At 40.4% G+C, this 24,443-nt stretch overlaps 1 protein-coding gene and 1 non-coding gene across 5 annotated transcripts in view; both read right to left on the bottom strand.

Annotated features, from left to right (window-relative positions):
* Positions 1–24,443, bottom strand: part of Mid2 (midline 2) — a 102,201-nt gene that overhangs the window by 65,473 nt on the left and 12,285 nt on the right. For all 4 annotated transcript variants that reach the window (XM_063280153.1, XM_006234248.5, XM_006234247.5 and 1 more), the window contains exons 2-3: positions 21,834–22,549; positions 5,927–6,022 (exon numbers count right to left, since the gene is read on the bottom strand). In XM_063280153.1, coding sequence (XP_063136223.1) covers positions 5,927–6,022; positions 21,834–22,493 — 756 coding nt within the window. In that variant the 5' untranslated portion in view covers positions 22,494–22,549. The remainder of the gene's footprint in view (positions 1–5,926; positions 6,023–21,833; positions 22,550–24,443) is intronic.
* On the bottom strand, positions 20,717–20,823 carry LOC120099415 (U6 spliceosomal RNA). The gene has a single exon (XR_005498603.1). It is a non-coding gene; the product is annotated as a U6 spliceosomal RNA (small nuclear RNA).

The raw sequence follows: 24,443 nt of genomic DNA, 5'->3' as shown, positions 1-24,443 counted from the left end.
TAGTATTCCCCTACACACGGTCATCCATGGCATAGCCAAGTTATATTTACTTTACCTTCTACAAAAGGTTTGATTTTATCCATACTCCCTAACCCTACTGACACAGCCTCTGGAAGGCCCTTCATCTTTCCCTATGTCAAAGAAGATCTATGGATTTAAGGTGGAATGGTGATAGACTGTCCCTGTATCAATAACAGTCAAAGTAGTCAGTTGTGACCTTTAACTCCTGCTCCAACTACCTTCCCACAATCTCGGCTATTTTTCCAAGCTCAGAGTTTATCCCACTAGTCATGTGTTTAAAATCATTTCACAGATCCTCAGACTCCTAAGAAAAAGTCTAGACTATCTGCCCATGGCATACAAAGCCCTTCATTTTCTGGGTCCAGGCTATTTCTTCACACTTGCCTCTTGCAATGGTTCTCAAATGTTAGATTTGGTAGAATCAAATTTCTGCTAGTCCCCTGATTATCTCTTTGCTGATCACTTCTTTAAATTCCTGCATTCGTCTCCTTCAATCATTTATCTCATGTTGGTTGGCAAAAGTTTATTCATTTTCAAGGTGATGCCACTTTCATTTCCATTCTGCATCCTTTTCTAAGCCCCTCGGCACATCTGGATGCTTCCTCCTCCATGCCAGCCTGTCATCTTACATTTATCTTCATTATAACAAGGATTCCTTCTCATCCAATTTGCCACTTTGTCTGACAGGTTCTCGACCAATCTGCATGTGCCTTGGAGGCAGGAACCATTTTCTATTTATTGTTATCCACCCAGAGCATGGGTACCATTTCCCCCTGCAAGGTGACATTTGCACCTTCATTAATATCGCTGCTGCTTGCCTCTCCAGAGGGTTATTTCTTCCTCCTTCAGCATTAAGCTAAAATGAATTTTCTCATTAAAAAAAATCCCCCTATTGGACTCACTTCACTGTAATTACTCATTCATTTTTATTATATCCTCCGTGGTGTGTGTGTGTGTGTGTGTGTGTGTGTGTGTGTGTGTGTGTGTTCAAATGGCTTAGATTCTATTCCTACTTCTAGTTCAACTTCCTCATTGTGTTTAAGGATCACTGCTTGAAATAATGATAGCACTACTTTTAATTAATTTCCTTTAAAATGTCTATTTTCTTACAACTCAAAGAAATGGTTAGACTAGTTAAACACAGCTTTGCCCTTCCTAAACCCAGTACCCAAGCAACAGAAACAGAGATGGAGAATAGAAAGCCACCTCAACTTTCAAGGCCAAAGAGACAGAGATTTCCAAAAGGCCATTGCAATGAAGAACTGCTAAGAGACATAGAGCTTAAATTCCTCAGTGCCAGAGAAGTGCTTCCCCCCCCACTCCATCCAGTGCCCTCTCTCCAGCTCCTTTGTTCTCCCCTGTCCCTTGTCTGGACACTATAGAACCGTCTGGCCCCATGGAAGGCTTGAGAAGAGCCATAGGATATCAACTTGCTCCCAGAGCTTCTAGGGTGGATTAGAGCTTATATTGTAGCAGTTGAGAGAAAAGTAAAAGAAAGTGGCTCACAAAATGTTCAGGAAAGTATTTGTTTGTTTAAGGTGCTCAGGGTCTAAAATGTCAGAACCAAAGTGAGAGGGGATATACTACCTTCACTCGTTCTCTCTATACCGCATGCCGCTTTATACACTTCTTTTCTTACTTGAAGCTGTACTTGCCTAGCCAGACTGAAAGTCCCTGGAGATCCTCAACCAAATGTTTTTTTTTTTTGTATTCTCTAAACCTTTCAGCATACCACATACGTAGCATGTGCTCAAGAAACACCATTGACGCACGGATTGGTACGTAGTTAACTATTTTCTTCTCTGGCAAATTTTCAGGAATGCCAAAAGGAAGTAACCATCTGTCGGTATACATTTTCCCTTAGCTATGCGTTATACAGACATTTCCTTTGGAAAAATAAACAAAGGATGCTTGATGAGCCAGAACAAAGAACTAAATATAGAGTTCAAGTGGCCAGAGTATCAAGGTCAAAGCATGCCCTTCCTTAAGCAGATTAAAGGAGAGCTATGGATCTGCATAACCCCGTGAAATGTTTTCCAACTATCTCTTTTCCAGCCCCAAATGAAATGATTTTCAACTCTCTCTTTTGGGAATTCGGAAAGTTGAGCTGAAAGGATAAGCTGAAATTCAGCTAATAAATCTGTGGTGATCTTAATCTGTTTCTGTAATAATAGGAAGACTCCAGCTTTGTTTACTTTCTGAGGAGAATAGGGAACAGAAAGAAAAACTAGGATGGGGAGGCAGTATTTATGGACTCTTTATGAAATGTCAACCTGTGACAAAAACACTCTCCAACAATAAGGACGGGGAACAGGTTTGGCAGGAATATAGCCTATTCCTGATCTTGCCAAAGTGTCGTAGCTGGCATCCTCCACCACCGCCCAATGTGAAGCGCTTAAATTACACTGTGAATATAGTCACTCTCTACAGGCAAATCTGGATAAAATAAAATGGGGGGAAAAGTCCAGACACCATTCAGTGTCTGGCTCTCATAATTAGCATTATCCTACTATTTATTTCAGTGTATAAAGTACTTACGAGTATTCTTGAAATCTCAAGTCCCTCCTTTAACTGCATTACTAATCCTGGGGCTTGTCCCGGAGCCTTTTGGACATACAGGTTCTGTGTTGAATGAGTATAATAGGTAGTCTGGATGCACCCTGTTATTAAAGGGGAAGGTAAGGGCATATCTCTAAGCTTTCAGAAGGAATGAGGGCATAAAGAACAGCCATGGACTACCATAAACCATCCTAGAGGGCCCTGTCCAGCTCTGAGTCTTATAAAAGAATCTTATGAATTCTTTAGGAATCTCATACAATGTACTCTAATCACAGTCTCCTGCAAACCCTTTTCCCCAACTCCTGCCAGATTCACTGGCAGCTCCTTACCACTCCTCCCAACTTCATTCAGGACAGAATCCTAAACTAAACAGACCATGCAGTCACTTCTAAAATATAGCATAATATTCGACACTATTATATCGCCTTGCTGTTCTGTGTTGGCTCTCAGTGTTTTATTCCATTATCCTGAACAGGTATGACCACATACGAGTAGATTTTTACAGCGTGGAAGCCATCCAGTTCATATATAGTTTGCCTAAGCTATTTTCCTATACCTAACATGATAACATATATAAAAAGTTAGTAGCAAAAGCTGACCTTTTGTGTAGCCAGATGAGACAGCGGCTCATATAATGGGATTTAACAATCATCTCTAAGGGTGCTACTTAAATAGCTACTTTGCTGGATCGCCATAGGATTCCCTCTTGCTAGCTAGCTCTACTTCCTCAAGGCATGGGTTAACTTCTGAATGCTAACATTAGAAAGCTACTTTAATGATCACTTCCTGGGCCGTGATGTTGCTCCATGGTATAGCGCTTGCCTAGCATGTGTTCTGGCAGCCAAAGAAAGAAAAATCACCTGCTAGCCAATGGCCAGAGTGCATTCGCCCCTACTAACACAATGATGGATTGTTTTATGAGGCCCGCTGCGACCATATCAAAAGAACAGAGCAAATAATAAAAAAGAACCGGTTTCATAGGAGAAGCTAAGGGAATTCTGTGGAAGAGGGGGAGGGGTGAGCCAGAGGGCTCAAGGGAACCACAAGAGAACCCACAGAATTAAGTAACCTGGACTCATAGGTGCTCACAGAGACTGCACTGACAATCAGGGAGCCTGTATGGGTCTGACCTAGGCCCTCGGCATATATGTTATGGTTGTATAGCTTGGTATTTTTGTGGATCTCCTAGCAGTGGGAGCAGGGGCTGTCTCTGACTCTTCTGCTCACTTTTGGGACCCCTTTCCTCCTACTGTGTTGCCTTGTCCAGCCTTGAAATAAGGGGATGTGCCTAGTCTTGTTGTAATTTGATATTCCATGTTTGGTTGATACCCCTGGGAGGCCTGCTCTTTTCTAAATGGAAACCGAGGAGTGGATGGAGGAGAGAGAATAAGGGTGCTGGGGTGCTGGAAAGAGAGGAGGGAGAGGAAACTGTCTGGATGCAATATGTGAGAGAAACATAAATAAATAAATAAATAAATAAATAGGCACTGGTTTTCAGCATGGCTGTGAACAGATGGGACAGTGCTATGCTTAGGTGAGGCTGGCCAGGATGATAAATTTCCCAGGAGTCAGAAGATGAGATTTTAGAGAGATTCTAACATGAAAGCACAACGAGATAAAACTTTGCTTTTTTGACTATTCCTTCCTCTATCCTTAATAGTCTTTGGATTAGAATGAATACAGTGCTTGGTTTATTTTTAACCACACTTTATTCACTGTTATCTATTACTCCACTATCAATCATCAAATGCTAAGCTAAGGGACCCCTTATCCAATCTTTTGCTTACAATATTCTCTTGTCCCTTCGGCAGGGCAGATTTCTTACACTATAATCTAAGAGCATAATCAGAAGCTTTGATAAAATGTAATGCAAAGGAGTTCTGACTGGTTGAAACTACTCAGAAATAATAACTTTCTACTTTGTCTCTCCCTTCTTGGAAAAAAAAATGAGGCAGCACAGAAAAAGAACAAAATCAAGTAACCATTGACAGATCCATGCCTTATGAAATCTGGAAAGGCGGTGAAAAACACAGTGTCATTTCTACTTTACATTTTACAGGGAAGGATGCTGACACAGAGGTCCTATCCAACTTACACTCATGTACCCAGTTAGTTCATAGAAGAGGCAAGTCGGGAATTCAGGTTTCCAACTAACAGTACAATGCTCCTTCTTTTCATTCTTTCTGCTTCTCCCTACACCCACATCATCCCGTTCTACAGTTTGACATATGTGTTTCACCTGTACCTCACATGCTCTATACAGAGCAATGCCCAGTGGAGATTACACTGCTAGAGATGGTCATCATTTAAGTATGTTCACTATATTAGAAGAAACTCAAGATTTTAAGAAGATCAAACAATTGGGGGATATGGATTTACTTATTCATAAGGATTCATTGTATGGAGATATTCCTCAGTCTTAAACAGGAAGCCCAAACTGGGGTTGTGATAAGATTATGTCATCATTTAAGGCAAAACAAACTTGATCTCTTACATTTATCAGCCACACAAGAGTGAATTATTAGACTCCATATAGAATTAGGAAAAATGACCCAATCACTGCCCATGAAAAATCCTATATTTTCACTGGTTTATATTTAGATTTTAAGTATTATTAACAGTTATTCCATAAACTCACACACAACAAAATAATGTATATGAAGTTTTGTATATGCTTTTAAGAGAAAGAAGAGAGAGTAACAACTTTCTATTACTCTTTCCTGCCAAGAAGAACTGAACTGTCCTTCTAAGCTCTTTTAATATTCAATGTCAGTAATATTGTTAAACCTTAGATTTACTTGCACAGCAGTTCATAATTCAGACAACTTAATCATAGAAATTATTTGTTGATAACAAAAAGACTAGGTAGAGGAAATCAAAACTAAGTGGCAAGATGATAAAGGAGGATACAGCGTAGACCAGGGCTGTGGGATGAAGGGAGGTGAAGCCAGGCAGTGGGCAGGTATTGATGAATGGAAAGAATGTTTATTGAGTGACCATCACCCTACCCTAAGAATTCATGATTCCCCAACTATCCCCAAATGACTTTGTAAGTGATAATATCCAGTTTGATGAAGAATTGCTTCCTGGATGCCTCTCATACCATCTACTGTTCGAAAAGACGAGAGCTCCTCTTCATTTCTTCTTTTCCACAAACCATCGGCATTAGCAAATCTGAAAAGTCACCTTTCTTAGGACAAAATTGCTAAAGGCACGAGAAATCACCTACATTATAGTTCAGTCCTTCACCCCAAATGGCTGAGCTACAGTCTGGCAAAATTAAAGTCCCTCACAGATCACCCTGTTCAGATCCACTGAAAGAATTGCAAATGTCATTGGTACATACCTCAACTTGCTGGCAGATCTGTATTAGTTTGGCCATTTGATTTTCTAGTTCGCTGTTGCGCTTAACCAGGTTGGTGAGGTTCATCTCGAGAGTTTGCTGCCATCACAGAGGGTATGAAGCCAGCAGGAAAAAGGAGAAAGGGAGAAAAAGAATAATGAACTTGAGAACCAATGTAATATGGAAATCAATCAGCCAGAAAACTGAGCTCTCTCTCTCTTTCTCAGGGAGGAGGCACGAAGATGAGACGGATCCTCAAATCGCCCATGTTGGCTTTACACTTACAGTGATCTTCCTGCCTCAGCCCACGAACTCCTAGAATTGTAGGTATATGCCCCTCTATTGAGCAAGTGTTTTACTGCTGAGTCACACAGTCAGCTCAATAGAGTCGTATTTCAGAATTATCCAGTCTGCTACAGGCCAAAATGTATATCTGCCCTGATTGGAAAAGCGGTACCACTCAGAACTTTGTAGACTGGTTTGGGAATTTACTGACATCAAGACAATTTTTTTATATAATTTTATATTATATCTAACTTTTCAAACCATTTCATAGTCATTTCCTTTTACTCTCAAAAAATTCATCAGTGTACGACAAATAGGGTAGTTATATTACTGCCTTTTTTTGAATGAATAGACTAACAATTAAAATTTAATGTGTACATGTGCATGTGACATATGCAAGTGCACATACATGTGTGCATACATGCTTTTGGAGACATGGGACAACTTTGAATTTGATTTATCAGGAGCCATCCACCTTGCCTTTTGAGAAAGGACAGTCATTTGCCTGGTGCTTGCCAATTAGGCTAACTGCCTTGCCAGTGAGCCCCAGAAATCTGCCTGTCTCTGCCTCCCTAGCACTGGGATTACAAGTTTACATCACCACACCCAGGATTGTGACATGGGTTCTGAGTATCACACTCAAATCTTCATGCTTACACAGCAAGCTGCTTACCAACTGAATTGTTTCCCCAGACCTAGAGTTTATTGAATGATTACTTCTTGTCAGACACATTCTGTCAAACAATTTCAGATGGGATAGATGAATGGTAGAACGAGGGCAGAGTTTCACTGCTATAAAACAAATATGTAGCCAAAGGTAGGACTGAAACCTGGATTCCTAACAAGTCCAGAGTTTTGAATCAATACTCTAAAATGTTCTGCATTTTTGTTTATAATATTATATACTTAAATGTGATATTCACCCAAAGCAACTTTTGTAACTCACGGTTTTTCTTTCCATAGAAGCAAAGAATTTCAAACACAAAGCCCGATTCTATCTAGAAAATATCTACTATTTAACATCATTTCGTGATACACAGCTCCTTTTAGGTCCACATCAGAAACACTTTGCAGGTATTTTGAACATAACATAGTTCTACAAGTACGTATAACTCTAACATATATTTCAGTTGAGCAAGGTACTCTCTCCCATTCCTTGCATGAAAACTAAAATATGTCTCTCTATATTGACCAAGGCTGTTCATTCTTCCCTATCCCCAAATATTAGCTTTGAGAGCTGCTTCCCCTGGTCTCAGTATATATTACTCCCGTGTCCATTATCTCAATATCTCACCAAATCTGTTCCAAACATAATACCCCAATTTCCTGACCCTCGCTCTGGTCCTATTCTTTCCCTGGGTCATGCTCACTGTTTCCTTGTTGTCTTCATGCTATTGAAAGAAGGGGTTGGAAGGACACTAAGGAGCAAAGAGACATAGAGAGAGGGGACTCATGATCTTGGATCCTTTCCTGTCTAGTAAGTAGTTATGGCTCCTTAATAACTTTGGCATTGTTTATTGAATGGGCCTCAAAGGCTATATCTATGTACGTCTAGGCCAGCTAATCTGATTTCACTTGTTCTTAGACAGAATTTTGAGAACCGGATAAACTCTTGTTTTCCCTCATGTCAGATTGTGATGATGAAATATCTCCCATGGACTCAGGTATTTGAACAGTTTAGCACTGTTGGGAGAGGTTATAGGAGATGCAGTCTTGGAGGAAGTGTATTGTTGGGGGTTGGGGTTAAATAAAATGGACTCATAGGCCCATAGAAAGTGTCACTATTAGGAGGTGTGGCCTTGTTGGAGGAGGTTTGTCACTAGGGGCTATTTGAGGTGTCAGAAGCTCAAACTAGACCTAGTGTGACAGTCTCCTCCTGCTGCCTGCCAATCCAGATGTAGAACTCTTGGTTACTTTTCCAGCACCTGCCTGTGTGCCACCCTGTTTCCTGCAATAACAATAGTGGACTAAGGTTCTGAAACTTTAAAGCAGCCCCAATGAAAGAATTGCTATGGTCATGGTGTCTCTGCCCAGCACTAAAACCCTAAGACCGTGAGCTTAGAAAGCCTTACCCCATTTCTAGTTCACCCTCTTTGCTTCTCATTAGAGTCAAAGCAGTGACTTCTTGGCTTCCTGCTCCTGTCTCCATGTCTGCTGCTAACTGCCAGGCCTCCCCACCATGATGGACTCTTATTCTTCTGGAACTGTAAGCCAAAATAAATTCTCTGTCTCTAAGTTAGTTTTGGTCCTGGTGTTTTCTAGCAATAGAAAAGTCTCTAGTACACAGATTTTTCTTGATTACCTTAGCTTTAGTGGAAGTGACCCACGCCACCCCTGATTTATTTCATTTCTTTCTTGAGGTGCCTTTCTCATCTTTCTTTAATTCTGTTCCCATCTAATCTGTGCTCTCAATAGAAGGGATTAGGGAGAAGGAAAAGAGAATGACAGCAATCATTGAATTAGGCGCAATCACTGAACTAAATAGATGCTAAAGGGATAAAGAGGAAATGACACTTCAGAGATTTACTATAGCGAAAACATATTGAGCATCTACCATGTTAATGTGCAGCAACTTTAAAGATGAGGAAGCTGAGAGGGATCTTGAAGGACGAGTAGGACTTTAACAGAGATAATGATGGCATGGTGTTTCAGGGACAAAGAATAAGAGGAGCATAATAATACAGCAGCCAGAGTGGTGGCACACACCTGTAATCCCAGCCACTCAGATAGCTGAGGCAGGAACATAATTTGAGTCCAGGAGTTTGAACTGCTGTTCAGTTACTATGTACTGAACAACATAGTAATACTTACACTCTCAAAAAATATTGTTTATATCCAGGGATCAATAAACAGTTTAGTTTGGTAGAACATAGGGTACAAGAATGGAAAAAGAGCTTTAAGCCCTGTTTTGCTGAGTATGGTTATATACACCATTAGTCCAAGCACTAGAAAATAAATATAGGCAGATAACTGTGAGCTTCAGGCTAGCAGGGGCTAGAGAGCAAGTTCCAGATCAGCCAGTGCGGCATAAGTCGAACCTGTCTGGGGTGGAGAGAAAGACCTATTTGGAGGATGTTGAATGTACAAATGAGTTTGTACCTATTTGCTTTAGTGTTGAATAAGGAAATGACATAATCATTTGGGACATTTACCTAGCAGCAATGTGGGGAGCACAGAAAAACAGGAAAGCCTGGGAGGCAGGAACACCGTGAGCATTCTGCAATATTCGAGGCAGTTACAAATGCGCATCTGGGCCAAGCTCAGGAGATAATCAAGAGAAACATGTTTCAGGAAAAGACTGATCACTGTCAAATGTACAATGACCAAGAGAAATGTGAGAATTTATTTTAAAAGATGAGGGATGGACTGGATTGGGTAATCAGAGGTCCCAAGTAACCTTTGTACAAGGAGTTTCAGTAGGGTTTTGGAAATAGATGCTAAATCATGTGGGAGAAGAGTACCTCAGAAGGCTGCAAACCTAGACTCCTCTCCAAAAGTTCGACCATAAAGTGCATAGAATAGAGCTCACTTTGATCAAAGAGGCTAGTGTAAATTAGAGAGGGGAAATCACTAATGGATTCAATCAGTCAAAGACTTCCTCTGGCTGAGTAGTCCACATTCCCAGATAAATGGAAATCACACATATCAAAAATCATTATACTGAGATATTTGATGACTAGCCCATTTGAGCAACAAATCCAGAGAAGGAACACTCTCTTCAAAATTCTGTGTTTCCCACTACAGTGTGTTTCCAAATTCAAACATAGATTCCATCGGGAGAATGTTTTTGAACAAGTACTTGCAACCTGTTGGAACACTGGCCTTGAATGGATTTATCATAAATAATTCATACTGCAGAGCAGAACTAAGATCCCTGCTGTGTGTTCCTCATTTATGGCCCTGAGCTGAGACTCGTGGCTTGTACAAAGCTACGGAAAAGAAAAATTAGGGCTGAACACATAATTTGGGGTCTGGTTAGACTACGGGCCTTGGGTTACCATCACAAAATTATGGCAAATGGTTAGTTTGCTCTGGCCCCCCAGCAATTTACAGAATGCTGGTCCATTTTAACGACACAGTTCTAGGGCTGACAAGATGACTCTAATTTCAACCTTGCTTCATTAATATGAAAATGCTTTGAAAAATAAATCTTGGGCTAATGAAAACACCATCTGTTGATGGCTTTTTGCCACTGTTTTCTTACATTATAAGACGTAATTTGGGGGGAAACACTGAACATTTACTTACTTCCAGTCATTTGTAAGGAATGAAAACCTCCTTTCAAATTGGAATTGGTTCTCAATAATGACCATATGCGGAGGGAAGCAGAGAACTGAAGCAATTATGTGTAGTCTGTCTCCTCACCATTTCCAAGATGCCCAACACTCAGAAATCATGGAGAACTAAACTTTCAGGGCCACTCTCGGTCTGAATGACATGATTGATTTGGCCACAGAATTATCTTGTCTATACCATGTCTAGTAAACAAAGTTGATTTGTGTGTGTGTATTTGTGTGCACATGCACACAAAATCTTTTCATGTCAAAATAAACATGTCTCTTTGTTATTGTAATTCAGTTTTGAAGAATCGCTTTGTTTTGCTCTTTCACATGGATTCCAGTTAATGACTGGGCTAGGTTCCCTCTGTCTGAGCCCTGTTAGTACATTCTCAAAACAGTTGAACCATGACAGCAAGAGAGCCAAAGTGGCAGGGGAGATTGGAATGGAGATATCTGCTGGGAGGAAACAGGGACAGGAGGTTGGCAGGGAAAGCAGGATGAAGTTCCCATTTCCTGCTGCAGGAGGTTACCTCTGAGTCTCTCTGCGTTTCCCTTTTGTGAGGGTGAGAAGCCATGTTAGCTTATGAAACTCTGAGGCCCTCTTCACCTTCTAATGACTACATTCTAGCTTTCACAAAATTGTAAGTATGTCTAAACAGCACAAAAAGAGGGGACGATTTGGCTGACTTCCATAATTGAGATTGTAAGAGGCCTGTGTTAGCTAAATTGGCAGTCTACACTGACTCCATTTTCACCCTAATTCCATTTCATTTGCGTTGTATAGGCCTGGCCTTTTTGAGCTCTACAGTTCCTTTACTAAAGAACACGATTTTCTGTCCAGGAAGCCAGGCACAGACCACTCTTCTTTCAGACAGCATCCCATTTTTCAAAACGCCCTCTGTGACTCACCTAAATAATTGCTTTTTAAAAAAAAATTCTCACTTCTTTAGATACAGGTTACTTAAGGTAACATTCTTCTTTTCTACTCTCGCAATAAACTTAGTCATATTAAAAAAAACAGATCTTCATTAAAGGCAGAGAGGTTACACTTATGGCACAGAGCTGGCCTGGCTGTTCCATTCCATGGAGGCATATGTAGTTACACACACATGAGCACTTACACACATTGACCTGACACAGCAAGTCTTAAAGCCTGGAAAGGGGTCCAGCTCTTCAATTTGTTCTTTTCAGACATCTAGGGCTCCATCAAAAGCCTGTTTTCTAACTAGCTTTCCAAAAGATCCAGGGAGAATATTTTCTATACCTAGGCAAGATTACAACTTTGGGGCTTCAATATGAGGACTGAACCCTGGGACAAAGGGTTGGAGTGAGAAAGAGAAAAAAAATCAATCCCAAAGTTAAGTGTTCAAAGATTAAGACAACTTCCATGCATCTCCACGAATGTGATTTAGTCATAAAAAGCAAGAGAAGGGTAGAAATAGAGTAATAAGGTGGGAAATAGGAAACATAGGAACAAGGACCAGAAATGACTGTTTGCATTAAAAACCAGTAAAAGTAAAATCATCGTCATCATCGGGTCTATGGATATAACTCAGTGGTTCAGCACTTACTTAAAATGTATAAGGTTGTATGTTCAAAACCTCAGTGTGGCAGGAGGAAAACAATTTACAAAAAAAGGAGTGCTGGTGTGTGTGTGTGTGTGTGTGTGTGTGTGTGTGTGTGTGTGTGTGTGTGTGTGTGTGTATGTACATACATCCATCCATCCATTGGGAATCCTAGCACTCAAGAAAATGAGGCAGAAAGATCATCCATGAGTTCTAGCCAACATAGTGGGAACCTGTCTCCACAAGCAAAACAAATATGTGAGTGGGTGCCACCACTCCCAGTCATCACCCTTTTGTTATTTTCTTTTTTCATCCTATCCATATGAACATTCCCTGCTCATTCAAAAACCAGAAACTAGAATCTTACTATGCTTTGCAGCTCATGCTCTACCTTCTCCTTCTTCTTTTCCCAAGTGTTTGTCTTAGAAATGCTTACTTTGCTTTTGCTTCAGTCTGTCACTTTATATATCAATTACATATGGCCTTTCAACAACAGAACACACCATCTGGTCGACAAACTGAAGCCCACATCCTTATGCCAGAGTTTATTCTTTCCCCCAACACTTATTTGCTGTTGTAGAGACATAAGCTATGTCCTACAATGAGATGCAGATGATGTTCTAGGTGTATATCACACAGGCCGACTCCACTTCTGGTCTGTTAAAAAATGGCAGACTCTCGAGCCCAGTGAAATGGGTTGTCACCGTACCCCATTTTCATTCAGATGTCTTTGCAAACATTGAACACAGACTTGAACCTCCACTTCTGTGTTGACCAGGGATATTACTTGAACCATTCTACATGTTTCCCTTCCTCTTCAGATGCCTGACAGAGTTAACTAAATATCTAGCTTAAACAGGTTACTTTTACTTGGGCCTTCTAAACAAACCTAAATGTAGCATTTATTTTGATAACACTCATCACGGTGAGTAAAAGTCTCTGAATTCTATTCTCCTCGCTGCCAATCTTTTGGCTACAATTTTTTTCTTTCTCTTTCATCTGTTCTTCCTTCATATATAATTTCTGAGCACGAGTGTGCTGAGAGAGTCAACCCTTGACCTCCTTCTCAGCTTGCTTTTGGGTGGCTGACCGTCCATTCTAAAGCCAATTAAATCTATTCCTCTAGCCATTTTTCAGCCACTGGAAAAAGTTGAATTTCAATTTCTTCTAGATCTTTACCCTTAACACTTCTTGGAACATTCCATTGGTTCCACCTGTCAGATGTTTGAATGCATTCTACTCTCTTTGCCAGAACATCCTTATTCCCTGACTTTGCCCCAATTCCTCAATAAGGAAGTCCAAAACCCAGCCAAAGTCTCTCCCACTGTTCTTCCAAGGCTCTCATAACTTCTTGTGCTTATATTATTCTGTGACCAGGTTCTTAATTGTCTGTCTCTCCCTGTTTCTCACCAGGGCTTGAGATTAAACTGTGTTTATCCCTGGAACAGCATCTCATAGGTGGTCAGCAAATATTTGACAAAGGAATGTTGAATGACCCATAATTACAGGTTGTCTCTTCCTAACTTCTTTATTTACATCTTCAGTGCCTTTTTTTTTAAGACATCCCAATTCAAACATTCCTCTTTAAGTCTCTTCACCATCTAAAACCACTGCAGCCATTCATCAAGCCCTACTCAGGTCTTTCCTCGTGGAGTCTTTCCAATCTGACCCTTCTTTGATCACAAATCCATCTCCAATTCTCAATTCTGCGTCTTGATGCCATCTTTTTTCCTGTCCTAAACTCTGTGCTTCAGAGCAGCCTGTGCAAATCTCTATCATGTTAGCAATCAAACTGAATTGGATTTTTCAATTGATGTGTTTGTCTTCCCAACTAAGCTCAAAGCCCCAGTGTGACAAAGCCTGCGCCTTGTTTCTTGTAGCTCTCACTCCCGCCACAATGTCCAAAATGCACGATACACAAAGTAAGTGCTCATTAATTGTTAAATGAATGAAGGATTCTCTAATCCAAATCCCTGATGCTACAGTTAAAGGTTCTTCTATCATCAAGTGAGACAAAGAACAAGGCACTCTCATTATATCCAATGTTCATGAACCTAAGAGACATTATATTTCCTTCTTCAAGTGCCACTCCTCTAAACTCAACAATTCTTTTTCATTACATGTATTATATTTGTGTTGTGGGTTCGTTTTTCCAGTAGCAACACACAAGATCCTCACCAACCCGAGAGTAATCTGAATCATCCATCATCTTTTGAAGTATGCTCAAAGTAGTGATTTAGCTCAACCACTAGTGACTAAAAGATCTGGGACAAAACAATCTGAAAACATAAAGGGGAGAACACACATAAGTGGAGTTTCTATTTGCTAAACTTGCTCTTAAGCTAGAGAGATGGCAACAGAAAATATCTTCCAGCACAGACTCCTATTAATACTACATGAGTGCAGAGCCAGAGAAATCGATGAAATCTTGGAAGGAAAAAGCAAGGATTCAGATCAGTCCTAGAAAGCAGTTTTAGTAGAGATGAAATTAAAATACACTTACTCAGACACCCACATAAGCCATTTACAGAAGTATTCAGATTTTTTTTTGCTTGTTTTAGAATCATGTTCTGTTTTCTTATCTTTGAGACACAGTCTTGCTATGTAGGCCTGGCTGGTCCAGAACTCATTATATAGATCAGGCAGGCTTCAAATTTGCAGCAACCCTCCCCCTTACTGTATGCAAATGCTGAGATTTAGGCATATGCTAACATGCCCTTGCCTATGTTTGCTTTTGTGTTGTTTTACTTTGTTTTGACGTTTGGATTTTGTTTGTTTGTTTACAACACATTCTCATGTATCCTAGGGTGTACTCGAACTCACTCTCAGCCAAGAATGACCTTGAACTCCTGATCCTCCTTCCTCTACCTCCCAAGTACTAAGATTGCAGGCATTCAACCCCATACCTAGTTCTAGATTTATACGTACTTGTGATGGGGGGGGGAGAGTGGAAAAGTTCAGAGACAACAGAGAAGCTAGCGTCATAAGCAATGGTAACTTTCGGATCTGGAGTTGAAGGGTGAAGACAGGCTGAGCTGAGAAAGCCCTTGATGTTAGCCTTCTTATCCACATTTGTCCATTACAACCCATGCCTCAACGAACATAAATCCCAAATATATTTTTCATTTCTAAGTTTAGTAGAAATTTCATCAAATTGAGTGCTGCTTTTCTTGCTATCTTTAACAACTGTTATTCTAGACCCAAGTAAATAAGATTAGAAACAACTTTCATCTATGGTAACCCATCCTGGTCTATACTGAAGATTTTTTAATTGAGCATAGAGGTCTGGCTCATTTATTAGAGTGACCCTTAACCTTGCATGGCCTCGCTTTAGGATAGGTTATTTTTGAGTCTCTAACCCTCCCTAAAGTGCCTACAGAAAGTCTTACACTCATGATCCCCACCTGCCTAACTTGTCAGTAGATATCACAGATGTTCATCTTTATATACAGTGACCCACATTGATGGGCACACTGATACAATGCCAGGGAGGCATTCTCGGTCACAGATTCATGCAGAAATGTACACCCTTGCGGATGATGATGCCTATATATTTATGCAAATATACCAACTTCCCAACCCAGTCTCTCATAAAGATATGTATCTTCTCATGTTTATATTCATACTCATATTGGCTCAGAAATAATCAAATGCTTACTGGTACATATTTGAAAGGGCATCTGTCTTAGCTAACAGAAGTGGGTGTCAAGTGGGAGCACAGACAATTGACTGGGGAAAGGCAGTAGCAGAATGACAGTGAGTGACAGGACAACAGAGTGACTGAGTAGGAAGAAGGATAGCAATCAAAGTGATGGGATTCAACAATATCTTTCTTTCCAAACTTTGAACTCTTTCTGTAGCTTTCTTTTGAACATTCTTCAAGTCTTATATCTCCTTACTCTTCATCTGGGAATGTTATAGCTCTGTCTCAACCTTTGTGTGTGTGTGTGTGTGTGTGTGTGTGTGTGTGTGTGTTGCTTTCCAATGGAAAAAGCTTAATCTAGTTCCAGGTAATATATTGTAATAACAAGAATCTTAATATGTAAATATAGCTACATTTAATAATTATTTGTAGTGGTGAATTAGAGGAAATAGAATGAGAAAAGGAAAATGTGCTTGTTTATCCCTTTCAGGAAATTCCTCTATTCCCCCTGGGTTTTTTATCAACTATATTTTTGGCAGGCTGTGGGCATGGAAATGTGAAGACATCACTCTCAAAGAGAATTATAATAATCACGTCTGATTTATACAGATGTCATCATGGGGTTAGGCAGTTGAAAAATCCAGTAATCAAAATGAATAGGCACTTAAAATTAAGGACATGTCATACATTTGCTCACGCTCTGGGTTTGAAAATTGTCAGTAGTTCACAGGAGGCATTTTTAGACTTCCAAGATATTCATAATGGCAAGAATGGTTTGTATCTACTAAGATGAGAACGAAATCAAGCTATGTTCACTAGCATACTTCCTACAACATAATTGTAACACTGGGCAGAATGGTTCTGACCTATAATCCTAGCACCCAGGAATCAGATTCACGAAGACTGTGAGTTCAAGGTCAGCCTGTGTTACATAAAAAAACAAACAACAAAAACTAAATCAAAACCTTGCCCCCCAAAAATAGAACAAACAAATAAACAAAACCCCCATGTCATTATGAAGACCTAATTTCTTTGGATTTCTTAAAGAGGTATGTTTGGCGAACACAAAGGAAAATAACCAAGAACCAAAGACATTGTATCTGGCCTCAAGGAATTTATGGTGTCTCTAGAGTGTGTTGGGGCAGACTTCTGGGGTCTGGCTTGAGCTCTAAAAAACAGGTAGAGTTCCTAAGCAGGCCAAGAGAAGAACACTGGTGAATGTCGAAAAAAAGCCAAACTGGACATTTTGTACGCAGTTAGGAAGTTCATCCAAGTGGATGAAGCTGGCAAAATTGAGAGTCGTGAGGGGGAAATGTAAATGAGCAGCAAATGATAAAAAGCAGATTTTAGAATATCAAGTTGAAGTCTACCAGCAAGAGAGAGGCACTGAAATTGGCTTCTTTATTTGAAGCCAGCGTTTGATAATACAATAATATTAGTCTTTTATAAGGGAAGGAGCTCGTATAAATAGAAATTCTGAAATGTGAAGCAGTTTTATACAATGCAGCATATATCATGAATTAAGTAAGGTATGTGTAACTGTCAGTACCATGAGTATTGTTTGAACTAACTAAACTACTGGTAGTCTTCTGAAGGTTATGTTTCCTGAATGTCAACCCTTTAGGCATATTATACAAACAAGATCATAAAACATATAAGTGCCCCCCCCCCATAAGTCCTCAGCTCTGTTAAAAAAAAAAGCTAGCTCCCAATTGCTCCAACCTTTCTTATATAGCACAATGGTTGGTTTGGTTTTTGCTGAACAACATTTTAGGTCACTAATCCTAGCTAAGGAGGTTGAATATAAAAGTAAAAAGAAGCATTGCATCAGCCGATAACCATAAAAGTCAATGTGTGTGTGTGTGTGTGTGTGTGTGTGTGTGTGTGTGTGTGTGTGATAAGAGTCAATTTGTGTGTGTGATAAGAGTCAATTTGTGTGTGTGATAAGAGTCAATTTGTGTGTGTGTCTCATTGATAAGTGGCTATTAGCCCAAATGCTTGAATTACCCTAGATGCCTAGAACAAATGAAACTCAAGACGGATGATCAAAATGTGAATGCTTCACTCCTTCTTTAAAAGGGGAACAAGAATACCCTTGGCAGGGAATAGAGAGGCAAAGATTAAAACAGAGACAGAAGGAACACCCATTCAGAGCCTGCCCCACATGTGGCCCATACATATACAGCCACCCAATTAGATAAGATGGATGAAGCAAAGAAGTGCAGGCAGACAGGAACCACATGTAGATCTCTCCTGAGAGACACAGCCAGAATACAACAAATACAGAGGCGAATGCCAGCAGCAAACCACTGAACTGAGAACAGGACCCCCGTTGAAGGAATCAGAGAAAGAACTGGAAGAGCTTGAAGGGGCTCGAGACCCCATATGAACAACAATGCCAAGCAACAAGAGCTTCCAGGGACTAAGCCACTACCTAAAGACTATACATGGACTGACCCTGGACTCTGACCTCATAGGTAGCATTGAATATCCTAGTAAGAGCACCAGTGGAAGGGGAAGCCCTTGGTCCTGCTAAGACTGAACCCCCAGTGAACGTGATTGTTGGGGGGAGGGCGGCAATGGGGGGAGGATGGGGAGGGGAACACCCATAAAGAAGGGGAGGGGGAAGGATTAGGGGGATGTTGGCCCGTAAACCGGGAAAGGGAATAACATTCGAAATGTAAATAAGAAATACTCAAGTATTTAAATAAAAAAATTGTGTGTGGGTGATAAGAGTCAATTTGTGTGTGTGTGTGTGTGTGTATGTTGTGTGATAAAAGTCAATTTGTGTGTGTGTGTGTGTGGTGTGATAAAAGTCAATTTGTGCATGTGTGTATGGTGTGATAAAAGTCAATTTGTGTGTGTGTGTGTGTGGTGTGATAAGTAAATTTGTGTGAGTGTGTGTGGTGTGATAAAAGTCAATTTGTTTGTGTGTGGTGTGATAAAAGTCAATTTGTGTGTGTGGGTGTGGTGTGATAAAAGTCAATTTGTGTGTGTGTGTGTGTGTGTGGTGTGATAAAAGTCAATTTGTGTGTGTGTATGGTGTGATAAAAGTCAATTTGTGTGTGTGTTTGTGGTGTAATAAAAGTCAATTTGTGTGTGTGTGTGTGTTTGTGGTGTGATAAAAGTCAATTTGTGTGTGTGTGTGTTTGTGGTGTGATAAAAGTCAATTTGTGTGTGTGTGTATGTGTGTGTGTGTGAGAGAGAGACAGAGAGACAGAGAGAGAGAGAGAGAGAGAGAGAGAGAGAGAGAATGTGTGTGAGTCAGTGTGTGTGGGAAAGGTATAGTCTTTCCCTTTTCTGACAGAATGCACTGTCCTCTCAGAGCCAGGGGAATGTGCTTAGGTTGTTTCTCCCACAGCGTCTGCCATCGAGCTAGCTTTCTCCAGTCTCTCGAGGACAGAATCAAGGAATCAAGGTGAATAACCACAAATGTTTTTCTAATTTAAAATCAACACAAAGAAGGATGTACACACGACATTAAGTCAGGCTTTTCTGTTTTATGCGGTGAAATATAGCCTTTCATACTTAGCACTGGGTGGAGGAAATTACCTGAGTCTCCCCCACCTCCCTTTCTCTCTCTCCTGCTTTCCCTTCCTCTCTCACCACTCTCTCCTACACACACACACACACACACACACACACACACACACACACACACACCCTCCTTTTCCTTTTCAGACAACACAACAAACCACACAGTTGGGAATGACTCAGATGTTTCCAGTCTCCATCCAAAAAGGAGCAAAAATAGTTTCCACTTAATTTATAAACAGATTTTTCTGCACATTTCCTAAAAATTAAGGGGGAACTATCAAAAATATAGCCACTCTTTCTCCAAAAATTACTGATTAGTCATGGACCGAGACATCTTTTTATAAAATACACTTGTGTTTCCCCAGCCCAGGAGACGAGGACTAGAGCTGTATCCTGTCAAATGCCTGATGTATCACCCCATGTTTTCAGCTATTCTGAACTAGCCAGTGTTCTGTAGACAGACTTTTTCTACTCAGCCTCTTTGTTATCTCAGCAGTACATATGGATGCCAGCATTTCTGTGTGGAACAGTTTTCCCAGCCAATGCTTATTACGATGCTAACACCTGAAAATAGTTGGCACTGATTACCCTATCCTCTCCATGTCCCTCACTCTGCTCGCTCCCACCCCCGTCTTTGGCCATTGTGAAGCTAAAAGTTATGAAATTGTGTCATTTTCCTCATGCTGCTAATCACAGACCTACGGGATGTGTAGTTGCTGGAGCATAAAGTGAGCTTCAGAGGGGAAATGGCAGTTAAAAAAAAAAAGATGGGGTTGGGGATTTAGCTCAGTGGTAGAGCGCTTGCCTAGCAACCGCAAGGCCCTGGGTTCGGTCCCCAGCTCCGAAAAAAAGAACCAAAAAAAAAAAAAAAGATGGTTGTCTCTGCCTGGAGACTCCTTTTCAGTGCCAGTCTAATTACTAAGCAGGTCTGTTACCATTCACCAACTCACTTAGTGGAAGAAAGTCTCAATTTATGAAACTTTAAAATGTAAGACTTGGACTAGACCAGGTGCATGGCCTAGCAATTTGATGACTCTAAGAATTTAAGTCAATAATATTACCCTTTGTAGCCCTACAAGAATGAACTGAATAAAATAAAAAATGTGTTTATTTATTCTCTAAAATGAAAAAATGCCATTGACTCTTAAATATATATTAGAAGGAAGGTCCAGAGAGCGTGCAGTTAGATTCTATTTGAGGCTGCTAATCTTACTATTCATTTAAACACTTAATTTTTTTTGTTAGATTTCATTTAATTTTATAATGAACACATAATTAAATGTGTGAAGATATAATAGTTCTGGTAGAAATAACAATTGTTTTAAATTATACAACAATGTGGGCAATTACACATTTAATTTTTCTATAACAGCATCTAATGTACAATACAGGTTTTAATCCTCCAGAAGTCCTGAGACATTACCAAATTTAAACTTTTTTTCATTGAAAATATTTTTTCCATACAATATATTCTGATGATGCAAAAAATATGGAATGCTTCACAAATTTGCATGTCATGTCTGCACTGGGGCCATGCTAATTAATCTTCTATCATTCCAATTTTAGTGTATGCGCTGCCAAAGCCAGCACTAAGCATTTTATTTAGTCTGGAATCTGTGTCAAGTAGCTTCCTCCTTGAGAAAAATTATACCACAGATCAGGAAAGCAACAGGAATCCAACACTTGGCTACGTCTGACTTTCATGACCATCAAAGTGAGGTAACAGGCACTTGGACTTGCAAACAAATATTACATAACATAACTTCACACAACGTCCCACTGAGCACAAAGAGACTGGAAACTTGGAAGATGGGGCCTGTAAACAAGTGTGTTAGCTTGGGCCTACGATAGCAAAGCCAGGCACAAACTCAAATTCTAGGTTCCATAGCCATCACTTTCATTTTACGCTACTCCGTGTTGGAGTACCCCTCCTGGGTTGCTGATCTGTGGTGGAAGAGCTAGCTCCAAGTGAAGTACTCACTGGCAACTTGCAGTGGCCAATGCCAAGCATTGCTTTCCTTGCTGCCTGGTGAGGTATTGTGGTTGTTGTTGTCTCTCGCAAAACCAGAGCTATAATCCAGGGACTTGGCACTTGCTAGGCAAGCACTCTATCCCTGAGCCACATCCCCAGACCTTGCCAGCACACGTATATACTAATGTCCTCCACAGATCTCTCGTCTGCATAGATATACTCAGACACCTCCACCCACACCTCCACAGAGACCCACCCAAATGTATGCAAATTAACACACATGCTAATTGCAGTACACCTACACAGGTACTCATGTACTGAATAGACGAGGTGGAAAGATCGTAGCAAAGATAGATAATGCACAATGGGTCACAGAGGAGAAAGACTGCTGTTACCCTGGTGAAGTACACCATGGGTTTCCTTCCCCAGAACTGCACATAAATACATAAACACAAGCTGGCTTATGTAATACATAAGTCCCCGAGAAGCTTGCAGTGAATAGGCTATTCCGGAAGAAAATAACTTGACTTACTTGACCTATAGAAAAAGTGATCCAGTTTATTGGGGACCTTGCTAACTGTACAACTATGTACTAAATGAGAATTGTGAGGGAGGGAATACTGCTTACCTTTAGTTTCTCAAATCGATCATTCAGAGAAGCGACCTGATGGTCTCGGTGACGACCCACCAGTTTGCATAAGGCACAGATCAATTGGTCATCAGATACACAGTACATGTTCACCTTCTCATTCTCATGGTCCAGACAGGTAATCCCTCGAAGATGTGTGTCTGAAACTGGTTCCACCAGGCGATGGCTCGTGAAAGGTTTCTTGTTGGGGTGTGTGGCCCGAAGGCACCGGTCACAGTAGGAGACCTCACAGGTGATGCATGTCTTTACAGCATCTCTCGGAGGGTCCTGCTCACAGAACTGACATGCAATTCGCTCACTCGACATGGCGGAACCAGGCCTGTAAGTCCTCTCCCGACGGCTCTCACTTGGAGAATTGGGCCCACTGACTGAAGCCTTCTGGAAGCGATCAATAATGTTCTGCAGGGTCACATTCCTCTTGAGGCCATCCAGGCCCCGGTGATTCAGCGAGATAACATACCTGCATGTAGGACACTGAAAAGCAGTAATGGGTTCAATGGATTCACCGGAGCTGCAGCTTGAGACCAGGATGCGGTGAGCACAGCTAAAACATAGGCTGTGAGCACAAGGGAGCAGAAGGGGGTCTTCAAACAACTCGAGGCAGATTGGACAGGTCAATTCAGACTCCAGTGTTTCCATCTTTAGTGAAAATAATCCTGCTGAGGCATTAAGAACCGCAGAGGCTGGGCTCTCACCTGCAAGTAACACAAAGTAAGAGTCATTAAGTATTTCCAAAGGAAAAGTGATTGCAGAATAATTATATTGTAACCAATGGAGACTTTCAGCCTGATAGACTCCCCAGGGATGCTTAAGCAATAGGAATTATTGGGAAATTAATCAGGAAGTCTTTCTGCACCCCACTCTCTTTCAAGCCTTGTTTTAGACACTTGCCTGAGGTTTGTTTTTGTTTTTTTTTTCTTTTCCTTCACTAATAAGCAGAAGCAAGTGGCTACCTCTATGTCTTCGTTTCCTGATTAACATTACCATTCCAGCTCCCACGCTCGGCATGGATCATTTCCTCCTAAATTCTCCCCTGGCATCTCTTCTCTGAGACTGTGATGAGTTGGAGGCCCCACAAATTTCTCAATCCCTATTCTCCAATATTGTTCTGTATTTCATGTCAAGGCAAGATATAAGGGCTGCTCCTATTTTACATCCAGTGGAAGGAAAACAGGGCTATATTTCAAACTAGCTCTCTCCTTTCTGAAATGATTCCATTCCAAGTGCCTGCATGGAAAAAAAAAAAAGACAGACAGCTTTGGGAAAATGCAGTTTCAGTGCAGAATGATCCATTTTACTTCAGAGTGTGAGCTTGAATTACTTTATATTAGCACACATGGAAATCGGTTTCATCCTATCTCCATTAAGTTGAGTCATTAGAGATAAGAGATGATGGTTTTCCCTTTCACTTTCTCAATCCCTAACCTTCGGAAACTCTTTCATTTGGTCAAGTTGAATAGGGAAGAATTTCAACTATGGACTTAATCAGTAACTGCACCTCTGCTTCTATCTGGGTTTCTCGTTACAGATTTGTTCAACTAGCACTTGCCTGTTGCAAAACTTGTCTTCCATGTGGGTTTTTTTCCCGTGCTTTCTAAAACATGACTAGATAAAAATCAAGATCTACCTGGAAATTGTAAGTTGAACAGCCAGAAAATGTTCACTCTGGGAACCTTTGTTTTCATGCAGACAGGGGAGTAAAAAAAAAAAAGTGTCCCAAGTGACAGAGCTAAGGAGTCTTTTGCTTTGTCCATTTTTGCATGGTCGTTTCAGAATTGGACATACAGCTGTTGCTATGAGTCTTTGACATTCTGAGTTAGCTCTCAATAGAAAGCATGTCTCCCTGATGTCGGTGCTATTAATAAAAGAGAAAAGGGCATCTCTTGGTTTTGAGGAGTCTTGTTCCTCTCAGTAGCATTAGAAATCTTCATCAGGACTTGAAAATTTGATTCTTCCAGTGGTATTTGTTCAAATATTGTCAGTGAGTAGTAATATGTGCATAACCTTCTCATGGGAATCACAAACAGTGAGTGCAATTATATCTAGCACTTAAGTGAAATAAATGTATTCATGGAAGATGTTTCTAAATCAAACCTACTCAATGTCCTGAAACTAACCAGGTATTTCATGGAGCCTCCTACAGTAAATTGGGCTATAAATGGGAAGGGTTTCTTTATAAGACAGCCACTCCCAGTTAGGTTACTGGGTTCAAAGGTTTGCTTAGCTATGTTTTAAAAAAATGAAACGTGATTTTTTTATTTTATAATTTTCAGGTACTTAAACATATTCATCCATATGTTTGCAGAGGAACCTAATAATTGGATATGCCTTTAGAGAAGAAAGATTACAACTTCCACACAGGGGAGGACTATTTCCTTAGATAATTTCATCTGATAGTCAAATTAAACACAGCCATAAATGAACTTACACTCGCTGAACCATCCTTGCCAAAAATTGCAACATTTCCTTAAATGGTGAATGTTATCATCCAATCCTAGAAAGTGTTTATTACTTCAAATACTGGGCACTTCTAGAACATTCACATTAGCACACATATATGTATTTCCTACTAATTGTCTCCTCTCCTGG

The sequence above is a fragment of the Rattus norvegicus genome, chromosome X (genome assembly GCF_036323735.1).
Source record: "Rattus norvegicus strain BN/NHsdMcwi chromosome X, GRCr8, whole genome shotgun sequence".
NCBI lineage: Eukaryota > Metazoa > Chordata > Mammalia > Rodentia > Muridae > Rattus > Rattus norvegicus.
This window is presented reverse-complemented; position numbering and strand designations above follow the sequence as displayed.